Consider the following 22,523-nt stretch of genomic DNA (forward strand, 5'->3'; position numbering starts at 1 on the left):
ACACGCTGCGAGGAAACCCCCAGGGCTGGTTTCCTGGCCCCAGGAGCACCCTTCGCCTCCATGGTGCCCAGGAATGGCAGGACCCCTCCCTGCACGCTCTGTGGGGCGCAACCCCATCTTGCCAGGGCCTCCCTACTGCAGCACAAGCAGCGGGGTGTGCAGCACCCCCACGAGGGACAGGACAGTGCAACGTCCAGGGGGGGCCCTGCAACTGCTGCGGGGAAGCAACCGTGCGGCACTGGGAAGGCGTGAGCCCTGCAGGGAGAAATGCAGCAACGCAGTGGTTGCACTGCAGCTCGGTTGCGTGCAGCGTTTGCACACAGCGTTTGCACGCAGCCTGGCTGCATGCAGCAGCTGCACTGCAGGCCGGTTGCACGCAGTGTTTGCACGCAGCCCGGTTGCACCGCAGCGGCTGCAGGAACCGCTTGCACGCAGCCCGCTGGCAGCACAGCCCCGGTTGCACGCCGCGGTTGCAGCGCGGGCGCGCGGCGCTGCCCTGGCAACGGGCGCGCGGGCGGCGTGGGCGGGGCGGGGGCGTCACTTCCGCCGCGCGGCGGCGGCGGCGGCGGCAGTGGCGGCGGCGGGCGGGGCCGGGAAGGGGGGGGGGCCGCCATGCAGCGCCGCCCCCGCCTCGGCGGCCCGCAGCGGCCGGCCCGGCCCGAGCTCGCCCGGCCCGGAGGAGGCGGCCCCGGGGGGAGCCCCGAGCTGGGCTGAGCCGAGCCCGGAGCCTGGAGCCTGGAGCCCGGCCTGCGCTGCGGCGGAGCCCTGGCGTGTGCAGGTAGCGGGGGCCGGGGGGGACTTGAGGGGGGGGCCTGGAGCTGAGAGGGGGGCTCAGGGGCTGAAGGGGGGCTGAGGGGGGGCCCTGGGGGTTACCGGGGGGCCCGGGGCCGCTGCGTGCTCCAGGAGAAGCCGGGGGCCCAGTGACAGCCCCCTCCCCCCCCCTCCCCATTTTCCCCCCTCAGCCTGGGGGCTGTGTGGGGAGAGGGCACGGGGGGGGCTGGGGGTGCGGGGCCGGGTCCTGCTCAGGGCCTTCCCAGCCCCCCCGCAGCACCACGCGGGGTTGGGGGGGCCGGCTGCGTCTGCGGCCACCTCACAGCCCCCCCCCACCCCCCCCCACGACCCCGGGCACAGCGTGTGTCCGTCCCCCCCCCCCAGCTGTGGTGACACAGGTGAGGGCACGGCCGTGGGCGCCGCCGCCTGCCTGCGTGGCCACCGAGGTGCTCAGCACCCCCCCCCCCGCGGTGTGCCCAGCGTGGGGCTGCGGTGTGCAGGATGGGGGGGACCCGAGTCCAGCTCCCAGCGCGGGGCTCCAGGCAGCGGCGTCCTTCTCCTCCGAATATTTCCGTGTGTGCCTCCCCCCCCCAGGCTGCTGCCGCCCCCTCCACCCTTTCCTCCTCTTTCCCAGCCCTTCGGAAGCAGATGGAGCGAATTCCTCGGGGTGTGGGCTGCTTTGACATTCCTCAGCCGCAAGCCTGTGCCCGAACTTGCAGAAAATAGTTGCTTTCCCCCCCTCCTTTCCCTGCTTTATTCAGGAGTTTTGCCCTCCAGCCACACGCGCGTGCCAGCACCCGGGGAGGACACCAAGGGACCGTGTCCTTCGTGGCACCACGCGTGCGATCCCACGCTGCTGGCCTCCTGTCCTCGCCTCCCCGGCGTGGGCTGGCGCGAGGACGCCGCAGATCCCTGCGGGGGTTGCGGTGTGCGATGGGGGATGCTCAGAAAGCACCGGGGGGGGGGGGGTGGTTTTGGGTGCGGGGGGCTCAGCACCAGTGCGGGGCGGGAGGGTGTTACACGTGGTGGTGCGCTGTGTGGGTGAGGGGCTCGTGGGGGCCGGGTTTGGTTGTGGTTGTGTGTGAGCGCACCGCGAGCCCCTCACTGCTGTCTGTCTGTCCCTCCTGCAGGCTGCCAGCGGACAGACGGATGGCGGCCGCCCCCCCCAGACCCACGGCCCTCCAAGGACTGCCGGCCGCCCCGTGCTGCTGGCAGCTGTGACGAGGACGGGGCCTCTGCCGGCCGCCGCCAGCCCCTGTCCAGCTCGCATCCTCCCTCGCTGCCGGCACGCTCGGCTTCCAAGCCGCCGTCATGAACGGGCTGTCGATCAGCCAGCTCTGCTGCCTCTTCTGCTGCCCCCCGTGCCCCAGCCGCATCGCCGCCAAGCTGGCCTTCCTGCCCCCGGAGCCCACCTACGCCGTGGTCCCCGAGCCAGAGCCCGTCGGCAGCACCAGCACCGGGTCCCTGCGAGGCGGCGCCGCGGGGCGGTGGAAGCTGCACTTGAAGGACCGGGCGGATTTCCAGTACTCCCAGCGGGAGCTGGACAACATCGAGGTGTTTGTCACCAAGAGCAGCCGAGGGAACCGCATCGGCTGCATGTACGTCCGCTGCGTGCCGGGCGCCAGGTGAGTGGTGGTGGAGGTGCCGGCCTGGAGCTGCCGTCGGTCTGACCCCAGCCCGATGGACATTGGGCTGCGGTGGTGCTGGAGGGCTCGGGGCCGTCCTGCTCAGGTGGCAGCCTCCCTGCCCCAGCCTGACCCGGCGCCTTGCCGAAGGAGCTGGCCCTGCCGCGGGGCTTCGGAGGCATCTGACGGCACGGGTGAGCTCAGCTCTCAGAACCTGTTTGGCTTGTGGCTGAACTGGGAATGGCACTGAGCAGGTCGAGGGAGCGAGTCGAGGCACAGCCGAAGGCCACGGGGACCTCGGCGTCCCCTCCTGGATGCTGGCATTCCCTAGGCAGAAAGAGGTGTCCTCCTGATGTCACGCCGCTGACACAACGCTCTGGGTGCGTGCCCAGCCTCGGCGTGAGGATTGCACTGAGCGCAGGGCGTCAGCGTGCTGTTTGCAGGCTGTTTGCACGTTTGGTCTAATTTGCTGGGCATGTTTGATTTTGCAAAGAGAAGAGCAATAGGGGTGAAAGCCAGGAGGGATTTAGGCACAACCTGCCCCACGTTGCCCTGCACGTCCGTGAGCTGGGAAGAGCTCGATGTGCAGTTGCTCCATCGGGGAGGGAGGACGTGACCGTGCTCGTGATGCCCCTGCCCGTGCACAGTGGCCGTTTCTGATGGCCTGGGGTCAGCCCCCCACACCTCCCCCTCATGGAGCTGCTGAGGGGCTGGGGGTCTCCCTGCAGGCAGTGGAGCCAAACGCCTCGGGCAGGGCCTCCAGGAATTCACAGCAGCTTCCTGGGATCCGCTTGGACAGCTGGCGGGGGGCAGCGCGGACGTGGGGTGGGGATGGAGACCCCCCGGCCGGGCTGGGCGCGTGGCAGCTGCTCCCCGAGCTGGCGGCACCGCGGGGCTGCGGGGCGGGTTCAGGTGGGGTGGCTGCCTCGCGGGGATGTGTGCTCCAGCCCCGTCATCTCGCAGGTCCCCAGAGGGAGGAAGCCGGCGGCAGGATTGCTCTGCCTGCGCATCCGGGCTTTGGCGCCGTCCCCCCAGCCCGCGGAAGTGGCGCTCGGCGCGGGACTGCAGGGAAGGGGCCGGGGCCGGCTTTGTCCCCGCGTCGGGGCTGCTCCTCCAGCACCCAGTGGCTCGGGCTGAGCAGCGCGCCTGGTTCCTGGGGCTCCCCGAGCCCTCTGTTGCCATGGTTTAGCTCTGGTGGATTTCAAGCATTTTTTATTTTTTTTTTAGTTTCCATTCCTGGGTGGAGGGGTTGGATTCCCTGGGGAGCCTTGGCTGCTGGTGTGGCAGCGCTGAGGTGTGCTGTGTGCTGCCCCCCGACGTGAGGCCGCTAAGTTTAAGTGCTCACAGCCCGGTCTGGAGGGTGCAAAGCCAAACTGGAGCTCGTTGTTGCTCAATCATCTAAAAGCAGAAGAGAGGCCTTGGGTCCTGCCCTTGCTCTCCTCTCCGTGCCGTTGTGCTGTTTGTCCCCCTGCTCCTGCCCTGGCAAGGTCACCGGCCATCGGGCGTTGCTCAGAGGAGCCAAACCGGGGTGGTTGGGCTGGGATGTGAGGGTCTGACCTGGCCGCAGGCATCCCTCACTGGCTGCGAGGGCTCAGCAAGGAGTCTCCCCCCCAGCAGGAGAGAGCCGGGCTTCCATCAGCACGCTATTAGTGTTAATTTTTATGATTAACATTGTTTTTCCCCTTATGGTGGAAATTTTTTGCGTCTTGTCACTCCCACAATTCACTTCTCTCCCAAGGTCTGGTATCTTGCCAGGCTCAGGAGAGAAAAAAAGCTGCTGTCAGAATCCTTACTTTAAATCCCCATTGGGCAAATGGCCCCAAATCCTGAGCTTTCTACCAAAAATAGGCTCAAAAACTTCAACAAAAGCATCCTGCCCGTGGGCTGCCTGTTTCCACTGGTAGCGAGCCCCAGGCGGTGAGGGAGGTCGGGGGCATCTCTGGGCTCAGGCCGGGGCTGTCACAGGGACCTTCTTGTGGCCCTCTGGGTGCTGGGGTTTGGCTTTCAGTCTCCACAGGGGGTGTCCTGGGCACCCCAGCAGCGTCCCCGATTAACCCTCCGTGCCCGTCTCGCCCCGGCGCTGCAGGTACACGGTGCTCTTCTCGCACGGCAACGCCGTGGACCTGGGGCAGATGAGCAGCTTCTACATCGGGCTGGGCACCCGCATCAACTGCAACATCTTCTCCTACGACTACTCGGGCTACGGCGCCAGCACGGGCAAGCCCTCGGAGAGGAACCTCTACTCCGACATCGACGCCGCGTGGCAGGCGCTGCGGACACGGTGAGCGGGGCCGGGGAGGGCAGGATGAAGCGGGCTCGGGTCGGGAGGCAGTGCAGGGCGCTGGGTTTAGCACCGTGCTTGTGCCGTGTCTCCAGGCTCCCCGGTGCGCGTGGGCGGCCTGCGATCGCCGTCTGCCACCGCCGCGCTGTGGTGACGAGCGCTGAGGTGTCCCTGGTGGGGGTGCGTGCAGCTGCCGAGGCCGCCAGGAAAACCCTGCGGGCTGGAGCTGTGGAAAACAGGAAATCTCCTTGAGAGGGGCCCAGGCTGCTTGGAATGGGAGAGGGGGGAGCGGAAAGCCTGCGGGCGGGGGCACCCAGAGCTGTGGGGATGCTGCGGGGTCTGGCCTTGCTCTGGGTGGCTGCCTTGAGGCTCACAGGGATGCAGTGGTTCCCACTGCTGGCACAGGCCGTGCTCTGCCGTGCCTGTGCCGAGCCCTGGTGGGAGCTGGGCCTGGCTCGCAGCTTGCCCGAGGTCTGGCTGCTGCCCTGGGGGGCTGTGACCCCCCCCTGCACCCTGCTGCCAGCGAGGCTGAGCCCTGACACCCCCACAGCTCACCCGGCTGCTCAGCCCAGGCAGCTCTGGGTCCGTGGTGGGGACAGCCCCTCCACCTCCCAGACAGGATTATCCCCGGGTTGGTGCTCCAGCTGGGGAAGCTGTGTGCAGCTCTTAATTAGCGCTAATTGCTACAGCATTAGCAGGCAGCTGGGGATGCAGGGCAGCTGCTTTGGGCACAGCCTGGAGGAGTTGGGGCTGGCCCCGCAGCCTTCCCTCGTTTCGCACCCTGTGTGTGCTGTGGCCAGAGCAGGCGGCTTCTGGCGACGTGACTCCGCTGCCTGCCGCGTGGGCACTGACCTGCCCTCCCCTCTCCTAGGTACGGGATCAGCCCAGAGAACATCATTTTGTATGGACAAAGCATCGGCACCGTGCCCACGGTTGATCTGGCTTCCCGCTACGAGTGCGCTGCCATCGTGCTCCACTCCCCGCTCACCTCTGGCATGAGAGTCGCCTTCCCCGAGACCAAGAAGACCTACTGGTTCGATGCCTTCCCCAAGTAGGTGGCCTGAGGGCGAGGGACTGGGGCACGGGTTTGCCTCTGGAGGGGCAGTGCCCGGACCAGCTCTGTCCTCAACACCAGCCCTGGCCACAAAGGGGTTATGGGGAGAATTGGGGACCCGTTTCCTAGGATAGCCCTAAACGTGTCCATCAGGATCCTCCTGCCTTGCATTTAGGCCCCTCAGGGGGATTGGTGACCCTTTCCGCAGTTGCTGTGCCACCTCCTGAGGACCACGCCGTGTGTCCACCCCACATCTCCTGGTGGCATCCCCTCCCAGCCACCCTGTCCCAGTATCTTTGCCCGTCAGCACTGGGGCCATCCCCCTGGCTCCTTGCTGCATATCGCAAGTCCCTGCGGGGTCTCTGGGACCTGTCTCTCCCTCAAGGGCAGTATTTTGGGCTCCTTCCCCTGCTCTGAGGAGGGCTGGGGTGGTGTTTCCAGGCAGGACAAGCTCTTGCTTTGCCTCTTCCTTGCAGCCAGGCCAGCGGGGCCCGAGGGACTGTCCCTGAGCTGGAAGCTGTGGCTGGGAGCCACCAGCCCACGCTCCACGTCCCAACGGCCTCGCTCGGCCTTTGTGTTCTGGGCCTCGGGGGCCAGGCTGAGAACAGCCTCACTTCCCTGCCCTGCAGCACGGCACGGCCGATCCCGCTGCAGGATCCTGCTGTCCCAGAGTGGTTTCCCTCAGCCCTGCCTGGGTCCCGTGGGGCTGTTGTCACTGCTGTCTGGTCCTCAGCTGTCACGCTGGCGGGGATCTTGTCCCGGAGCGTGAGCAGCGGCTCCGCATCCCTGCACTCTGCTGTGATCAGAGAGCATTTCCTGGTGCCTTTCCCTGAGGGGCTGTTTCAGGGGACAGAAGGAACAGGGGTGCCTTGATCCTTGTGCTTACCCTGTCTCTCGTCTCTTCCCCACCCCCCTTCTTGACAGCATTGAGAAGATCTCCAAAATCACCTCTCCCGTCCTCATCATCCACGGCACGGAGGACGAAGTCATCGACTTCTCCCATGGCCTGGCGCTCTTTGAACGCTGCCCCAAGGCCGTGGAGCCGCTGTGGGTGGATGGGGCCGGGCACAATGACATTGAACTGTACAGCCAGTACCTCGAGCGCCTTCGGAAATTCATCTCCCAGGAGCTGGCCAGCCAACGCAACTAGCTGCGGGGCGGGGAGCGGGGCGGGGTGGGGGTTTCTGCGTGCACGTCCGTTCTCCCAGCGCCCCCCGGTCCCTTCTGCTGGAGGTGCAGTGAGTTTGTCCAGCCTCAGCCTCGGGAGGTGGCTTGAGCAGACGGCACGTTTCCTGTGGGACGTGGGCTCAGCTCTCCTCCCTCCCTGCGTCAGCCCCGGCGCTGCTGGCACCACCGGCCGGGCTGGCAAGAGACGGCAGCTCGCTCCTTCCCCCCTCCCCGGCCAGACGAGAGCCCACCCTCCTGATGGCGAATCCTCGGCTTCGGACACGTCCTTGTCCCCTCTCCTAAAACAACAAACTCTCCGATTACTCCTGGCTGCTCTGCTGCTCTGACTATAGCAATAAGGCGAGTTGGAGAGGGGCTGGGCCGGAGGCAGCAGCAGGGCAGGTGCCTGTCCCCCCCGCTCCAGCGTCGCTACGTGCTGTGTGCCCCGCTGCAGGATGGAGGAGGTGGCAGCTCCTGCTCCTGAGGGAGCTTCTGGGACTGGAGCTGGTGATGGCAGCAGGGTGCCTGGTGCTTGGCTCTGGCTGGACAGAGCTGCCTCCCCAGGGGAGGCTGGGGATGCATGGAGGGGTGCCCTCTGCCTTGCCCCCTCAGCTCTGGCCCTGCTCTGCCTTCTCGGAGTGTTCCCTGCGTTCAGGTCTCCCCCTCTGACACTTCTCCCCTGCCCCTCGCTCTCGGTTCCCTCGGGGAGCGGGGTGAGGAAACCGGGCACCAAATAAAGAGCTGAGGTTTAACATTTTACCTGTGTGCACCCTTCTGGGGCCTCCTGGGGCCGCTCCCCCTGCCCCAGCCTCACGGTTCCAGCCCCTCTCCTTTCCCCAGCAGCCGATGCCTCACCTGGGTTGTGCCTGGACGTGTCCCCAGGGTGGGGGGCTGTTGTGGACCCCTTCCTGGGACCACCCTCAGGTCTGTGAGGGAAAGCGGGGGCAAATCTTGTTTGTGACGGGCTCTGCTCCCAGCCGTGCCGCTGACTGCATGGGGACCCCTCTGATTCCAGGTACAGCGAGGGGCTGCGGGGGTGTGCACTGGCCATGGGAATGGGTGTGTGGGATGTCCCCCTCCCTCCTGCCTGGGGATGGGGCTGTTTTGCCCCACACAAGGACACGGCACTCAGGTTTGTGCTTTTGGGGTGCGAGCCTGCTCTGAGATCACCTCGGGATGAGCTGGTGGAAATGGCTGAGGGTGTTCCTGCACATCCCTCGTCGCTGGCTCAAACCACAACGCACCACTCGGGCTCTTCTGCTGCCAGCGGGGACTCGGGGGCCTCCTGGGTGCCATTTCCCAACTGTGTCCCTGTCCCCCTCCTGTCCCTTTCTGTCGCTCATGTGAGGAGCGATAATCTCCTTAAGCTGCACTCAGAGGGGCCTCGTGGTGGGGCCTTGCTGTGAGCCCACACTCGGAGCACTCAAATACCCCCATTGTTTGGGACGGAGGGTACAGGGGGCCCTGCTCCCCACACACCCCTTGGCTGCCCCCAGCACCCCTGTGGCATCCAAAGCCACGACCCCTCTGCAGTGCCATGGAGGTGGGGGGACCCTTCCTTGGCAGTGGGACTCTGCAGGCACTAGAGGAGGATTTGGGGGGCAGCTTCAGGTTGTCTCTCCCCTTCTGGGGGATTTTGGCAGCTGGGATGCCCGGGCTCTCCCTGAGCATCCCCCAGCCTTCACCTCGCTGCGTGGCTGCAACAGCCTCGGGCTCACACGTGTACTGGAAGCCACTGCGGTCGCCCAGCCCCGCTGCCCCCAGCACCCAGCAGTGCCACCAGCCCCAACCCCGATTAGCGGGGCTGGAGCAGCCCGCAGTGCCCTAATCCCAGCACAGAGGCATTTTGTTCACACCGGGTGTATTTTTATCCTCTTACTGCCGCCTGTTTCCTGTTGAGCCGCAGATGCTTTGGAGCGGCTCTGCATCGCTGGCGGGACGTCTCGCAGCTGGTGGTGGGGTTTGGGGGGACATGAGGGCAGCCTGCGGTTGCATTTACTGCGTCTCAGTTAAGAAAAAAGCAAAAAGGCAGAAAAGTTCAGCTCGATCCATAAAGTTTAGACCCAGTGAGGGCTCCCCTGTGGGTTGAGATTGGGGCTTTCTGGGGCCGGACCCTTTGCTGGTCCTGGTCGAGAGGGCTCGGTCCTTACACAGGCCCAAGGAGGGAGCTGCAGAGACCCCAAATGCCTGAGCCAGACCCACCTCAGGGGTCCTGGGCCCGGTGTCCCCCACCACTGGGGCCACACTGGGCTGGGAACCACTGGGATGTCACTTCTGTCCCTGCTGCTGGTGCCGCAGGTTGGGAACACCGCGAGGGGAGGGAAGTGGTGGGACGGGGTCTGGTGCCCAGGGGTGCTGCTGGGGGACCCAGCCAAAACCTGCAGAGTGTGGAGGAGGCAAAGGGCAGAGTCAGGCCTCCAAGTGCCCAGGTTCCCTCCTGCCACCTCAGCACAGAAGAGGGGACAGGGCAGGGGTCCCCCTGGGCCACCTGGAAGCCCCCAGCCTGGAAGCAAATGCAGCTCCTGCTCCCATTGCTGCAGTCACGGGCACACAGCTGGGCTGGGGAGTGTGTACATCTGTACACGTGTGTGTCTGTACTCGTGTGTACATCTGTGTGTCTGTACCTGTGTGTGTGTCTGTACCTGTGTGTGTTTCTGTACTTGTGTCTGTACCTGTGTGTGCAGTGGCTGTGGGAGGGGACACCCCGGATACCTTGAAGCTCCTCGGGGGACAAGGACGGCCCCGCTGGGGTGCCCTTGGCAGGGGCACGATGCCGGTGCCGATGGGGCTGCGGCCCAGGCTGGGTACGGAGGACCTGTGGCTCGCTGAGTGACCGGCCAAGAGGGGTTTAAGTCTTTTGGGACATAAAGGAGCCTTTTGATGGCCGGGGCCTGTGTGCCACAGTCATGAGACCCCGCTCACAGCCCGAGCTCAGTCATGGGATCCAGGAAACTGAATTCAAGTGTCTTAAGGAGCTTTTTTCCAAGCTCTGCTCTGGTTTTTCACGTGCTTGTCATATGAACAAAGACGGTATAAAAGGGCAGCGGGGAAGGGTCCCATCTGCGCTGGGGCTGGGGACTCAGGAGGGCGTTGGAGCAGGGAAGCCGGGGCGAGGGGCTCTGCGCGGCGCCAGCTAAGATGGAGGGAAGGGGAAAGGGAAGGGAAGGACGAGGAGAGGAGAGGACACAATGCTCTGGCAGCAGCGCCTGGCTCTGCCCCACCAGGTGAGTGAGGCAGTGAACTGGGGGCTGGCGGGGACAGCAGGGGATGGGGACAGCGGTGGCTCTGGGGGAGCAGGGCCCACCTGCCCCAGGGCAGCAGCGCTGCTGCAAGCATCCTGGAGTGGAGACTGGCCCTGGGGAGAGGTGGCGGCGACAGCATCATGTCCTGGGCAGGAGGGAGCTCGGGGTGCAGCCCAGGCACCCCCAGCCCACGCTGCAGGGGGTGGTGGGGTCCGGGGGGTCCCTGGGGTCCCCCTGTGGCGGGTTGTGCCTGGGCCGGGCCTCTGCGGGTGTGCACCCATGGGGGGTACCCGCACAGCTGGGCACACTCACGTGTGTGCTCTGTGTGCCTGCAGACGTGTGCACATGCATCCGTGTGTGCACAGGCAGGTGAGCACAGTGGCACACACACACACACAGTCCCCACGCTGCCTTTTTCAGAGGCACACTCCTCACCCCCTCCGTGCACACCCACACATTGAGGTTACACCCCCGGCACACGGCACTGCCCATGTGCGCGTCCCCCTGCCCGCACCCCAAACCACCCCCCGGGTAGAAGCAGCGCTGGGGCCGTTGGCTGGCACTGGCCATGGGCTGGTTGCCGCTTCCCATGGCCATGGGTTTGGGGATCCATCGGCTCCCCCAGGCTCCGGCCTGCTTTCCTCCCCTCCCGGCTCACTTCTCTCCTCCCTCTGCAGGAGCGCGTCCCATCCCTGGAGGATTGCGGGGCCGGTGGCCCCTCGCCCCCTGTGAGCTTCCCTTTGTCATCCTATGCCTGAGCGATGCCTGGAGGCTGGGACGGTGAAGGGAGGCCCACGGGCTGCCACAGCCCTGCCGCGACGATGCCTGGACACGGTGCATGCGGGACCAGGGAGCCGGCGGGGCTGGGAGCACCCTGGGGGCTGGAGAATCTCCTGAAGGGCTGGGGGCGTCCTTGGGGGGCTGGAGCACCCCTGGGGTTGGGGGGATGCAGGGCGGGGGGTGCCAGGATGGGGGGGACGGGACAGGCATCGCCCCACACACCGAAAAGCTGGTCCCTGCGAAGAGACGACCCTGCAGGAGGAAGTTTTAGCAGCTCTGAGAAATCGCCTTTTATTATTATTATTTTTTTATTTTCTTCTTCTTCTTTTTTAATTTTTATTTTTTAAACTTTATAAAGTCTTTGGTGACACATCTCACTGGGTGTCAGGGCCTGCGTTGGGACAACAGGGAATTTTCCATGTGGATGTGGAGAAAAGGTGACAAACTTGCGATGTGGAGCAGAAACCTGCCCTGGCAGTTACATGTTTGTGGTGACACGCAGTAACATGTGACACATGGAGATCTGCAACACGAGAAGCATTCAGTGACCAAAATACGAAGATTTCTCTTTGATACTTTTTTCGCCTTTTTCCCTGAAAAACTTCATAAAATTCACTCTGCTCCTGAAAGTGAGATTATTTTGTGTGGGAAATAGGGGGGAAATGGGGGACCAAGTGCCTGCTGGGGCCCCAGAGACCCTCTCCTTGCGGGAGGTGTTTTGGGTGCTGGCACCCATGGTCCAGCCCCATGCTGTGGGGCTGAGTGTGGCAGAGGGCTGGGACTGGGTTCCAGGGGGGGACCTGGCCCCGGTGGCCTGGGGAGGCTCGTCCCGAGGCCCCACTGGCAGGGCTGACCCCGCGCCATCCCCACAACGGGGCAGCCCAGGCTTTGTAATGGGATGGAAACCTGGGACTGAGTTTGGGGAGCCCAAATTGGAGGGTGCAGCTCTGGCACCCAGGTTCCCTCTTCCCATCCCAGTAGGTGCTGAGTCATTTGTGGGCACCCTGTGCACCCCATCTCTTTTCCCTGGAGGTGGGGTGGCTGCGGAGGCTGCCCGGTGCCTTGGCCTCCCCTACAAATCCCCTCGGCCAAGCCAGGAAAATAGAAAAGGGGGGATTTGGAGAGCCAGGGATGGCTTTTTGGCAGCTTTTTCCTCTGCAGGGCATGTCTTACAGGGCTCGAGGCTCGCAGCTTTGCAGTACACTGTTTTTTAAAAGAGGGTTGAAATGGGATTGGGAAAATGCAAGCAGCAACCTTCCTTGAGAAAAAGGGTAGTGAAAAGGTGTGAAACACCTTCACGTGTCATTTTTAAGCCAGTACTTCTAGTTTTGCAGCAAGGCTTTCAGTTTAAAAGCTGGCACACACATAGGTCTGTCTGTCCCAGCCCTGTTCCTTATTTAAATTAAATCAAATCAGGGTATTTTGTGAAGAGGTGGGAGCACTGGGGGGGAGATGGGGTCACTCTTGGGAACCCAGTAGTTGATCTGGGAATCCCTCAGCAGCGTTGGAGGAACTCTTCTGCGGTGCTGAACCCCCCCAAAAGGTGCTTGCCCCCCTCTCCCTCTGCCCTGAAGGCGAGTGCCCGTTTCCCTGTACCTGGTCTGACTGCAGCGTTTGCGCACTCAGAGGAGCTGAACCAGCACCATCACGTACACAAGTGAGGGAAGAGACAGCCTGAATCGATTTGGGGTAGTTTTTCCACATGGGATTCTGCAGGTCTGGGCAGAAATGGTTTACCTTATAGTATTTTATATTATTTTGTCAGCTTCTGAGTTGAGTAAACTTGGGGCAAGAATTATAAGGCAGGGAAACAACATTATTCAGTGTGTCTGCATATGCGATGTTCCTATATGGTCTTCTCTATTAGAGCTGATGTTATATAAAATAAATTTCTTTCTCATAAAAATAAAAATGCTGTCTTTTTCTTTGGGGGGGGGGGGGGGGGGAAGAACAGCTTTCTTTTTTAGTGCTCGTGGGAGGCAGAGAGCTAGCTGGCAGGAGTGTGCGTGGGGATGCTTGGTGTGAGCACTGCCTGGTACCTCGTAAAGCACTTTGTGTTGGTGGCATGTTTCTGCGCGAGGCAAGCTGCTATCCCCCGGTGTTTCCACCCTCCTGGTTTAAAAAATATGTCTATGCAGTTGTTGTGTTTGTCTGAAGCAGTGCTGAGAGGAGCCCTCAGCCCACATGTGCTTGTGTGACTTTTCCTAATGAGTGCCACTTGCTCCAGCAGCAAGGGATGGGGATTACCAGAAAGGATTCCTTGCTGCCAAAAATAACCAGGTTTGGGGGTCAGAAATCATTTTCTAAATGAACCATCTGTGTTAAACTTCTGGAAAATCTCAACCCCGCGTTTTTTGACTGTAACTGAAGAGTCTGAAAGGGAATGAGGTATGTGGTAGTGCACGTGTGCTTCCTTCTGCTGGGAGGAGCTTTAGCGATGCTTTTCATTGATCATTCAGGTTTTCCAAAGCCCTGGCAGTGCTGGGGCACTGGTCTCTTGCTCAATTCTCCCCGTGCTTTGGGCAGCAGCAGGAGGTGGGTTCCTCCCTCACCTTCAGCCTCTGGGTTTGCTCTGCTGGGATACTGGGTGGGGGGGGGGTAACATACAGGAAGGATCATTGAAAATAAAAGTTTTTTTGTTTCTTTAAGATGCCTATGAAACATAAATTCTGTCATCCTTCATTTGTCCTTCCTTGGGGCCATGAATTCCTCCTCCCACCAGCTGAGTACCTTTCTCTAAGTCATCCAGCTGGCTCCCTGCACCTCCCCAGTACTTTCCACCCTGTCTCCTGTCCTCGCTTTCACATGGGATGAGACTCTCCTGGCTCATCCCTTGTCTCTGAGCTGCGGCTCCTGCCTACACCTGGTGGGATTTCTCCTGGAAATCCCTTCGTTTCTTGCTTCGTTTCTTGCTGTTGTCCCAGCCCGGCCTCCTTTGCTGGGGATGCAGCGGTCCCAGGGCGGGATGCGGGCAGGCTCCCTCCTCCAAGACCTCAAAGCCGAGGCCGTTTTGGGGGCTGCGGGGAGCTGGGATCACCGGGCACAACCCCTGGGACCCCAAAGGACCACCCCAGAACCGCACCGCGCGGCCGAGAGCCGCGTCCCAACGCTCCCTGAGCTGCAGCAGCTCCGTGCCCGAGCACCTCTGGGTGCCCCGACACCCGCCCCGACCCTTCCCCGTCCTCGCCCTGCCGCTGTCCCCAGCGAGCAGCGCCCCGCTCCCGTCCTGAGGGAGCCGCAGACCCCCACGGTCCTCAGCGGACGACCCCCAACCCTCCCGCGCCCTCCCCGCCTCACGCGGCCCGTCCGCCATTTTCCCCCCGCCCCCCTTCCCGCCGGGGCCCCGCCCGCCATTTCCCGTCCCCTCCCGCTCAGGCGCGCCGCGGGCAGCCCGGTGCTGGCAGCGGCTTCGCGGGGGGGACCTCGCGGGCCGGGCCGCGGCGCTCCCAAGATGGCGGCGGGCCCGGGGCGCTGAGGCGGGAGCGCGGGGCCCGGAGCCGCCCGGTGCCGCCATGCTGCGCTCCAGCGGCTACTTCCGCGGCATCGACTGCCCCTTCCTCGGCTCCGGGGGGTCGGGGCCGGCCGGGGGCCCCCCCTGCCGCCGGCCCTACTGCCATTTCCGACACCCCCCGGTGGCGGCGCGCTGCGGAGCCCCCGGTGCGGCCGCCGCCGCCGCCGCGTTGGGCCACGGCGCAGGTACGGCCCCGGCCGCGGCCTCCGTCCCCCTCCCCGCCTCCCTTCTGCCGGCCCGGGGCCTCCCCGGGGCCTCCCCGGGCACAAAACTGCGCCGCCCCGGGGGGAGGGGGAGCCCCCGGGGCCGCTCGGTGTGCGGAGAGAAACCGGGCCTCGGGGGGGGGGGGGTCTGGCCTCGTGAGGTGAGGGGGGGGGGGGGGGCTCCGCACGGGCCCTGTGGTGAGGGAGCTGAGGGGGGCTGGGGCTGCAGCAGGCTCAGGGGGCCCTCCCCGCTCCCTGGGGGCTGTGGGGAGCTGGGGCCGGGCTCTGCCCGCAGCAGAGGGAACGGCCTCGGGGGGGGCCCGGCTGGGAGCGGGGAGACATCGCTGGCAGTGCTGGGACAGAGCCCGGGGAGCTGCTGGGGTCACCGGCACTGGGGGTGCACGAGGAGGGGCTGGGCGAGGTGCTTGGGGACACGGCTCGGGGGTTGGAGCTGGTGATATTGGGGGCCTTTTCCAACCGTAATGATTCCGTGATCCTTGGAGAGGGTGAGCCCAGGGCTTCGATCTCCTCAGTCGGTATGGGAGGGTGCAAGAGGATGGAGCCGGGCTCTGCGGTTTGTGCCCGGTGACAGGACGAGAGGCAGCGGGCACAAATTGAAGCACGGGAGGCTCCGGCTGGTTACGAGGGGGCACTTCTGTGCTGTGAGGGGGACAGAGCGCTGGGACAGGCTGCCCAGAGTGGCTGTGCTGGAGGCTCCTTCTCTGGAGATGGCCAAAACCCACCTGGGTGCCGTCCTGCGTGACGTGCTCTGGCCTGGCTGATCCTCAGAGGCCCCCCTCCAGCCTCGGCCGTGCTGTGATTCTGAGCCCCCTGCTCTGGAGAAGGCCGTGATCTTCGAGGATCCCTTCCAACCCAAACCATCCCCTGGTCACCGGCAGGATCCTGCAGGCACCTCCCGACTGTGAGGTGGGGAGCAGCTTCCTGCAATAACCGATCGCCCGAGGACAGCCTCCTCCTGTCGCCAGGCTGCTGGAGGACAGCTCTGTGCTCAGCCCTTTCCCTGTGCCCCCAGGCAGCCAAACTCACACAGCAGTGAGCTGTTGGGGCGGCCTTCTGACCTGCCGTGCTGTCCATGGGCCTGGAGGTGATGCAGGAGCCGCGCCAGCAGCTGCTGGTCCTGCCGGTGGGGCTGCGGGAAGCCCCAGCAGGACTTCAGCGAGGCGTGGAGCAACGCCAGCTCTCTCAGAAAGAAGCTTGGCTACGGGAAGGATTGCTGTTGTTCTGCTCGGTTCTTCTAGCAGCTCTCGTCATTTTACTTAGTCATTATTTGCTGGTCTGCTTATTCTACTGGCAGAGGAAAGCCTTCGTTCTTCCCCCCAGAAGGCTGCTGCTCGCTTTCTTCTTGGTAAAGCGGTTATTCTGCTAGGCCATACGTGCTCGTGTGTGTGGTCTAATGACCTCAGGCCAAAGTTGTCAAAATAAACCACAGCTTATTTTTTTTTTTTTTTTTAAATTATGCTTGCTTTATGTTGGCTTATTCGTAAACTTGAGAAATTAATAATTCTGTGTGTCCCCTGATCACCAGCTCGTCTTACCACAACAGTTGTCAAATTAAAAATAAATAAGCATGTTCAAGGCAGTCACAGTCAGACACATACACCATTATAAAACCAAAAACTCCTGCCTCTTTCAGTGCTCTGTTGAATTTGAAAAGCTCTGTGGGGCCCTTTAGGTGTGCTTAATGTTTCAGTTACCTTTCAGTGCCTTTAAATATCTGCAGACTGTCAGTTTGAGAGCAAGGTTTGCCCGTTTTGGGCTCCCACCTGAAACAGCTGCTGCTGTACTAAATAAACCTGGTGCTGGTTTTGCTTTTTGAATAGCTTCAAGTTTTTGCTTACAAAATGGGGAAGCAAAGGTTGGTGTCTAGCAAAACCTTTCATGGCACCTGGACAGTTTGTGCAGCTTCTGATGGTGGTCGAAAGCGTTCACGTGAGAGCTGAGCGGGAGCGGAGCTGCTGGTAGAAGTGATCCCGGTCCTGCTCCTGCTGGGCCTGGCTCGGCTCCATTGGTGACCGAGGAGAAGTCTGTGTTTTAGGGAGGGAGAGAGGTTTGTTGGTTGTGTTATGGCTCTTAGAGAAGCTTCAGCTTTTTGAAAAATAAAAGCTGTAGTGGTTTAGTTTTCTCAGGTGAAGTGTCTGCCTCTCGGTGCCTGCTCTGCCTCATCCCCAGCCCCTTGGCATCTCTGCGCGGCTGTCACAGCCACGGCCCTGCACGTTCTGCCTCCACCTAGAGCTGGACTTCAGTCTTTTTTTTGTGTTAATTTAGACTGAGAAATGGAAAATACGCGAGGAACCCGCTGCAGAGCGCTGACCTTTAGAAGGGTGCTGTGTAAGGTGCCGAGCATCTGTGGGAGCAGAGGATGCTTCTGCTGTTATTTTTAAGCAGTGCCAAGGCTTAGCTTCATCTGATGGCTTCAGATGCGGTGCTCCTGCCCTTCTGCTGAAGCCACCGAGCCTGGAAGGATGTGCTGGAGACTTACACTAGAGGGTGCAGTAGTGTAGCTGCAAGCAGGCAACCATCTTCTTGCAAGCAGGCTCTCCATCCAGCACAAGTTGCTCCTGGTCAGCGAAGCTGCCTGTCTGGTTTTAAAGCAGCCTCATAACAGGCATTTTTGACCTATTTAATTGCAATGCTTAATACATGAGCTTTAAAAACTTTTTTTTCCTTTTTTTTTTTTTTTTGCCAAACAGGTGGTTCCTGCACCAAGATTTCCAGTGTAGATCTGTGTTTTCTGGGATAGAGCCTAGAAAAAAAAAAAAAAAAAAAAAGAACATCTAAAGAACCGGCCTGCGAAGCATATTGATTCGAGGCTGGTGCTCACTTTGATGTTTGAGGATCACCTTAGGACTGGCAACAACCCCAAAACTCCTAGTAGGACTTCTGGGGCTTTGAAGTAGCTTTTGAAAACTGGGGAGGGGATTGGCTGTGGTGGAGGAGGCTGGGGACGTGTGCTGGGGGGAGCGGAGAGGAGGGGAGGAGAGGAATTAGTGGGGTGCAGCGCTGTCCCCCACCTCCTTGTTGCTGTTGCAGACTTCCTGAGGAGCGTGGTGTTGGCAGTAGGTGATCCTCGTTTCTTCTGCAGTGCTGAGAGAGCAGTGAAGGGGCCTCCGTGCCTGGTGGGGACCATCTCCAGCGGGAGGACGGAGCTCGCTCCCCGCTTTGTGCTGCTGTTTGCATGGGGCAGGTGTTCACTTTCCTTCCCCTCCGAAAGCAGCTCGGTAAATGCAAACTTGGCAGGTGAGGAGGGCAGCGGTGCGACGAGAGTGGTGCACGGGGCATGGCTGAGTGGGGCTTTGAGCTGTGCGAGTGCTTCGTGTGAAGCCTGTTCCCGTGTCTTTGCAGGTGGCTGTGGCTCCCCGAGGCTCGTGGAAATGCAGTACTGGCTGGGAGCTGAGGGCTCAGCGCCGTGGGATTTCCATGGTGCTGGTGGTGGGCTGAGAGACGGGACGTGAGCCTGTGCAGGGCTGGGAACCCGGGGGTTGTAAATTCTAATCCTGACTTGGCTGAAGTGCTTTTTCCATCTACCAAATGACTGAAACCCACCTGCTTCAGAGCGGGATGAAAAGATTATTGAATGTGTGTGAAGTGCCTTGAAAGCGTGCTGCCTAAGTAGGAGGGGAGAACTGCCTTCAGTCCTAAAAGCGTCTCTTCAAGAGCTGTGGAGGAGAAAAATGGGTCTCTCTTTAAAGTCTAGGTCCTGAGTATGCCGAAAGACATGAAAAGAAGCAGAATGCATCTCTTCACAAACATCCGAAGGAAACCCAGCTCTGGTTTGGTGGCTTTGGAAGTAGCTGGCAGGAGATGCTTGAGAGGTGGATGCGTTCTGAGCGCAGAGCAGAAAGCAGCAGCTGGGTCTGGAGGTGCCAGTTTCTCTTTGCTCTGATCCTGGTGGGGGAGCGAGGCTTTCAGCACCCTGCCCTGAAGCACTTGAGCCTCGAGCAGCGCGTGGTGACGAGCGCGTGGCAGCCCTCCCCTATGGCCCAAAGCTTTCTTTGTGCAGATTTGCCATCCGGATGGGCAAAGCTCTGCAGATCAGCTCTGGATGGCACCTTTGAAAGGTGTCCGGGCAGGTTTCTGTGGCACTGTCCTACAGAGCTTTTCCCCTCCGGGTGATTTATGCCACCCAGCCCCCAAGCGAGGTGCTGTACCAACGCCGTCTGGTTCCTGTCAGGTGCTGACAAGTCCTTGGGCTCGTCTCCTGGGTTCTGTTGGTCCTGCCACCGGTGCAGTGAGACACTGCAGCTCTTCCTTCAGCCAAAAAATACAACTGTACGGGGTGGCCATGGCTTGTATGCGACATGCTGTGCAAAATGATGCTTGATAAAACCTAAAGTGGCTCTGTAAGCTTTAAAACCTGACTTTAACCATCCTCAGCCCACGCGTCGCTGTAGGACCGAGGCCGTAGAAGAGTCTCCAGGTGTCAGGAGCCTTGTTCAGCGCGACGTGGGGCTGTGTGACGACCCCAGCACTGCTGGGTGGGAGCAGCCTCTGTGCCCTGTGAGTGCCCCGGTGCCACGTATCGCGCCGTGCAGGTTGGTGCCGCGTGAAGGATGACAAGTCTGTAACGTGTTTTCCTTCCTGTGGTGGCTGTGCGAGATCAGCTTCTTGTAGGAAAGCGCTGTTGTTGGTACGTTTGCTAAAAGGGAAATGGAACGAGCAGAAGTGGGGCAAGCTGCCGACAGCGTTCGGTGTTTCTGAGGAGAGGTCGTGTGGTTCAGGGCCGGGTGTGCCCTCGTGGGTTGTGTGGGGACCTCGCTAAGGTTTTTCCTCGGTTGCGTTTAGGACAGTAATTACCAGATCGTTGCTGGTGGGTGTTTTCTAAGAGTTCTGAAGTGAAGAAGAAAAAACCCACTTGGTGAGGTCAGGACGGGTCTTATGTAAATCCGAGCGACAGCCTTCCAGCAGTGGGGGATCTCTTGTAATTTACTGAACTGTGCTTGGGGCAGGTTAACTTTGCGGGCAGGCACAGCTGCTCTGCGTGCTGCGATTTTGTGTGGGGTTTTTGTGGGGCAATGCTGCTGACTCGGAAGGGCAGCTACAGGGGGCAGAGCTGCTCAGCGGCATCCCCTTGGCCATGAGCTGTGCTCAGCTCTTCCCCTGTCCAGCGTGGAAAGCAGCAGCGGGGAGGTGGGAGCAGAACCAGAAGGGTGGTGAATGCTGGAGGTGCAGCGGCCTCACAAAACCAGAAGGATGGTGAACGATAAAGGTGCAGGGGCCTCCCGGAGGCACCGGGGTTTGCAAACTCCCCGGGCTCCCCTCTGCGCGCTGACGGGAAATCCTGAAGGATTTATTTCTCCAGCATGAAATACCTTCCTTGACATTTAAACACTTCCTCTGGTTTCATTCCTCGAGTCAAGCGCTGTGGTGCTGCCTTAGCGCTGGAGAAGCACAAAACCAGATTCTAAATCCCGGATCTCCCAAACCTCTCCGTGGGAGCCCCGTGGTGGGCGAAGCGGCTGGGACGTGCTGGCACCCAGAGAGGCAGCAGCGCTGGGCACAGCCCGGCACGGGGGTGGTGTTGGGCTCAGGGCGGCCCTGTGGGGCTGCTCAGCACTACCCCAAGCCGGCAGCTTGGGAAAGCACCCTGCTTGCCACCTTGTGTTGCTTAAACAGAGTAAAAAGTGACTTGTACAGTAGGAGGGGGGGAAGGAGATGCCACGAAGTCCCCAGGGTGACAGTCACAGTACTAGGAAAGAAAGAAAGAGTCAAAAAGCCCCTGCAGAAACTCGAGTAAAAACCAATCTGACTTTGGAGTAAATGAGGGTGAAGGCGGGACTTTGGGGTGGGAAGTCCTGCCCTAATTATCTCTGCAGCCCAGAAAGTGCTGTGTCAGCACATGGTCAGCGTGGTGTGCCATAAGCCTGTGCCGGAGCCTCAGCTGTGCCAGGCAGATATTCAAAGCCTTGAGTACAGCATGAACAAATATCTGCAATACCTATTAACCGCGGGGAGCTCAGGTAATTCTTTGAAGTTTTGGACATCCTGGGAAGTGAACTTGGGTTTTGTGTGGGTTGCAGGATGTGAAGCACCTGCCGGAGAGGCGACTTCTCCAGAGAGGCTTCCCCTGTTAGCCATTCATTTAACATGAGACCTCGCTCCTTGGCGTTGTGCTTGTGTTTAAAATCTACAGACTATGCAAAAACTCAGCCCTGCTCTGGCAAGTTTGCTTGCACGAGGATTTTAGTTTCCCGGTGAGAGCTTGCCTTTGTATTGAGAGAGGATTCGTGCTGAGAACCAGGGAGTGTGTTGGCTAAAAGAGCCCGGGGAGCCACAGGTGTCGGCGTCGTAAAGGAGCTGCAGAGTTTTAATTTAGGCTTTTGAGGTAACTAAAGCTGGACGGGTTTTAAAACCAGTTTATATTTTGGTGTTAGCTCTTTGTAGGTCACAGCTGAAGCTTTTAAATGTTGTATAGCCTAAAAGGTTTTTTTCTTTAGTTTTTAACTTTGTTTTTCAAAGCGTCCAGTTGTGACTGTATTGAAATAGTTTTTTTTTCTTTTTTTTTCTTTTTTTCTCTTAAATGGGAGTTCTTCCCTTGAAATAGTTAAAGAAGTAAGACAGGTGCTGAGACGATAACTTATCTTGAGCAAGTCAGAGAAAGGCTGGAAAATGGAGGGAGTGGAGGGTCAGGGGTAGAATTACTGCTTGTGACCATGCTGGTCACCGGAATACTTGGAGGTATTTCTTTTTCTCTTCATTCTTTGAAAGGAGAGTTGCTCTGCTGTTGAAATAGTGAAGCAGATGCTTATTTGTACCTTGTGCTTGTACAAGAGAGGTGGAAATATTTTCCGGTCTGTCTCTTTATCGGAAACAGAAGAAGTCTGTTATTTTTTTATTTTCCAAATAGAATTTCAACTTTTCTTGCATATTGAGAACTAACTTTAAAGCTAAAATGAGAAGGGGAATGGAAAGTTCTCCAAAGAACCTGAATGCTGTCCAGATTCGTGTCCCGTCGGTTTTAAAGCAGCGAGACGCCTTCGAGCCCGCATGGTGCCGCGCCGCTGGTCGGGTGCAGCCTGGGGAACAATCGCGATACTTCGGGTGCCAGCCCTGGTAACACACTGCTTACTGCTCGAGTTCTGTCCGAGGCTAGGGGAGAAACGTGCTGGCGTGCTGTTTCCCCTTCGGAAAACGTTCCGTTTAGCACAGATATCGACGTGCCTCTGGTGCTCTTTGCCTGTTGTAGCACCCGAGCGGACGGCACTGTAAATCACTGCGGCAGTAGAGGAGCGTGAGCGATGGCTTTTGCACAGGCTGAGCGATGGCTTTTGCATGGGCCAGAGCATCCTGTTCTGGCTTCTGCATCCTAGAGTTAGCTGCCGTCACCGGGGCAAGCAGTGGAGGTCTCAGACTTCCTCCGTGACTGCCGGCGAGGCTGTCAGGAGGCTGCAGCATCACCCGCAGTAGGCATGAGGACCTACCTGGTGCCATATTCTGCTGCACTGCAGGCAAATCTCTGCACAGTCGCGTTTTCTTGAATGAAAGCAGGAGCTGCGTCCTGCCTTGCGGGCTGCCGTGCACGCCGTGCCCCACCGTGTCCCTCCTGGTGCGAGCGCGCCACCGCAGCGAGTGCCGCCGGCTCAGCTTTGACACGGCCGTGCTGCGCCTCCTCTCTGCTCGGCAGCGTGCTGCTGCGTGTGCCGGGACCATCGTCCCCAGCTGCTCTCGACCCCCTGGCATGAGCCACCCGTCCCGATGCTGGTCGTGGGACCTCCGGCCAGCTCGGTGCACCGAGACGGCCCTTCGGAGGCTGGCACCATCTGGTGAAACCATCCCCGGGCTTTGTCACGAGCTGGTTTAAAAATACCGCAGCGTGATGGATGACTGTTCAACCTTTTTTCGGCCTTGCTAATATAAGACTTTCTTTTCTT

The 22,523-nt window shown here is 60.6% G+C and overlaps 2 protein-coding genes across 3 annotated transcripts in view; both read left to right on the forward strand.

Moving 5' to 3' along the window:
- The first annotated feature begins 605 nt into the window (after positions 1-605).
- On the forward strand, positions 606-7,649 carry ABHD17A (abhydrolase domain containing 17A, depalmitoylase). The gene is made up of 5 exons (XM_082780298.1): positions 606-778; positions 1,902-2,396; positions 4,483-4,677; positions 5,549-5,728; positions 6,656-7,649. Exons 2-5 carry the CDS (start codon positions 2,083-2,085, stop codon positions 6,879-6,881), a joined length of 915 nt encoding a protein of 304 aa, XP_082636424.1. The 5' UTR covers positions 606-778; positions 1,902-2,082; the 3' UTR covers positions 6,882-7,649.
- Positions 7,650-14,366: 6,717 nt separating this feature from the next.
- Positions 14,367-22,523, forward strand: part of REXO1 (RNA exonuclease 1 homolog) — a 41,820-nt gene continuing 33,663 nt past the window's right edge. For both annotated transcript variants that reach the window (XR_014319120.1, XM_082780127.1), the window contains exon 1: positions 14,367-14,616. Coding sequence is in view for 1 of the 2 variants with exons in the window: in XM_082780127.1 (XP_082636253.1) it covers positions 14,433-14,616 (184 nt within the window). In the remaining variant the exon portion in view is untranslated. The remainder of the gene's footprint in view (positions 14,617-22,523) is intronic.

Source organism: Aythya marila (assembly GCF_965140915.1).
Source record: "Aythya marila genome assembly, chromosome: 27".
NCBI classification, from domain to species: Eukaryota; Metazoa; Chordata; class Aves; order Anseriformes; family Anatidae; genus Aythya; species Aythya marila.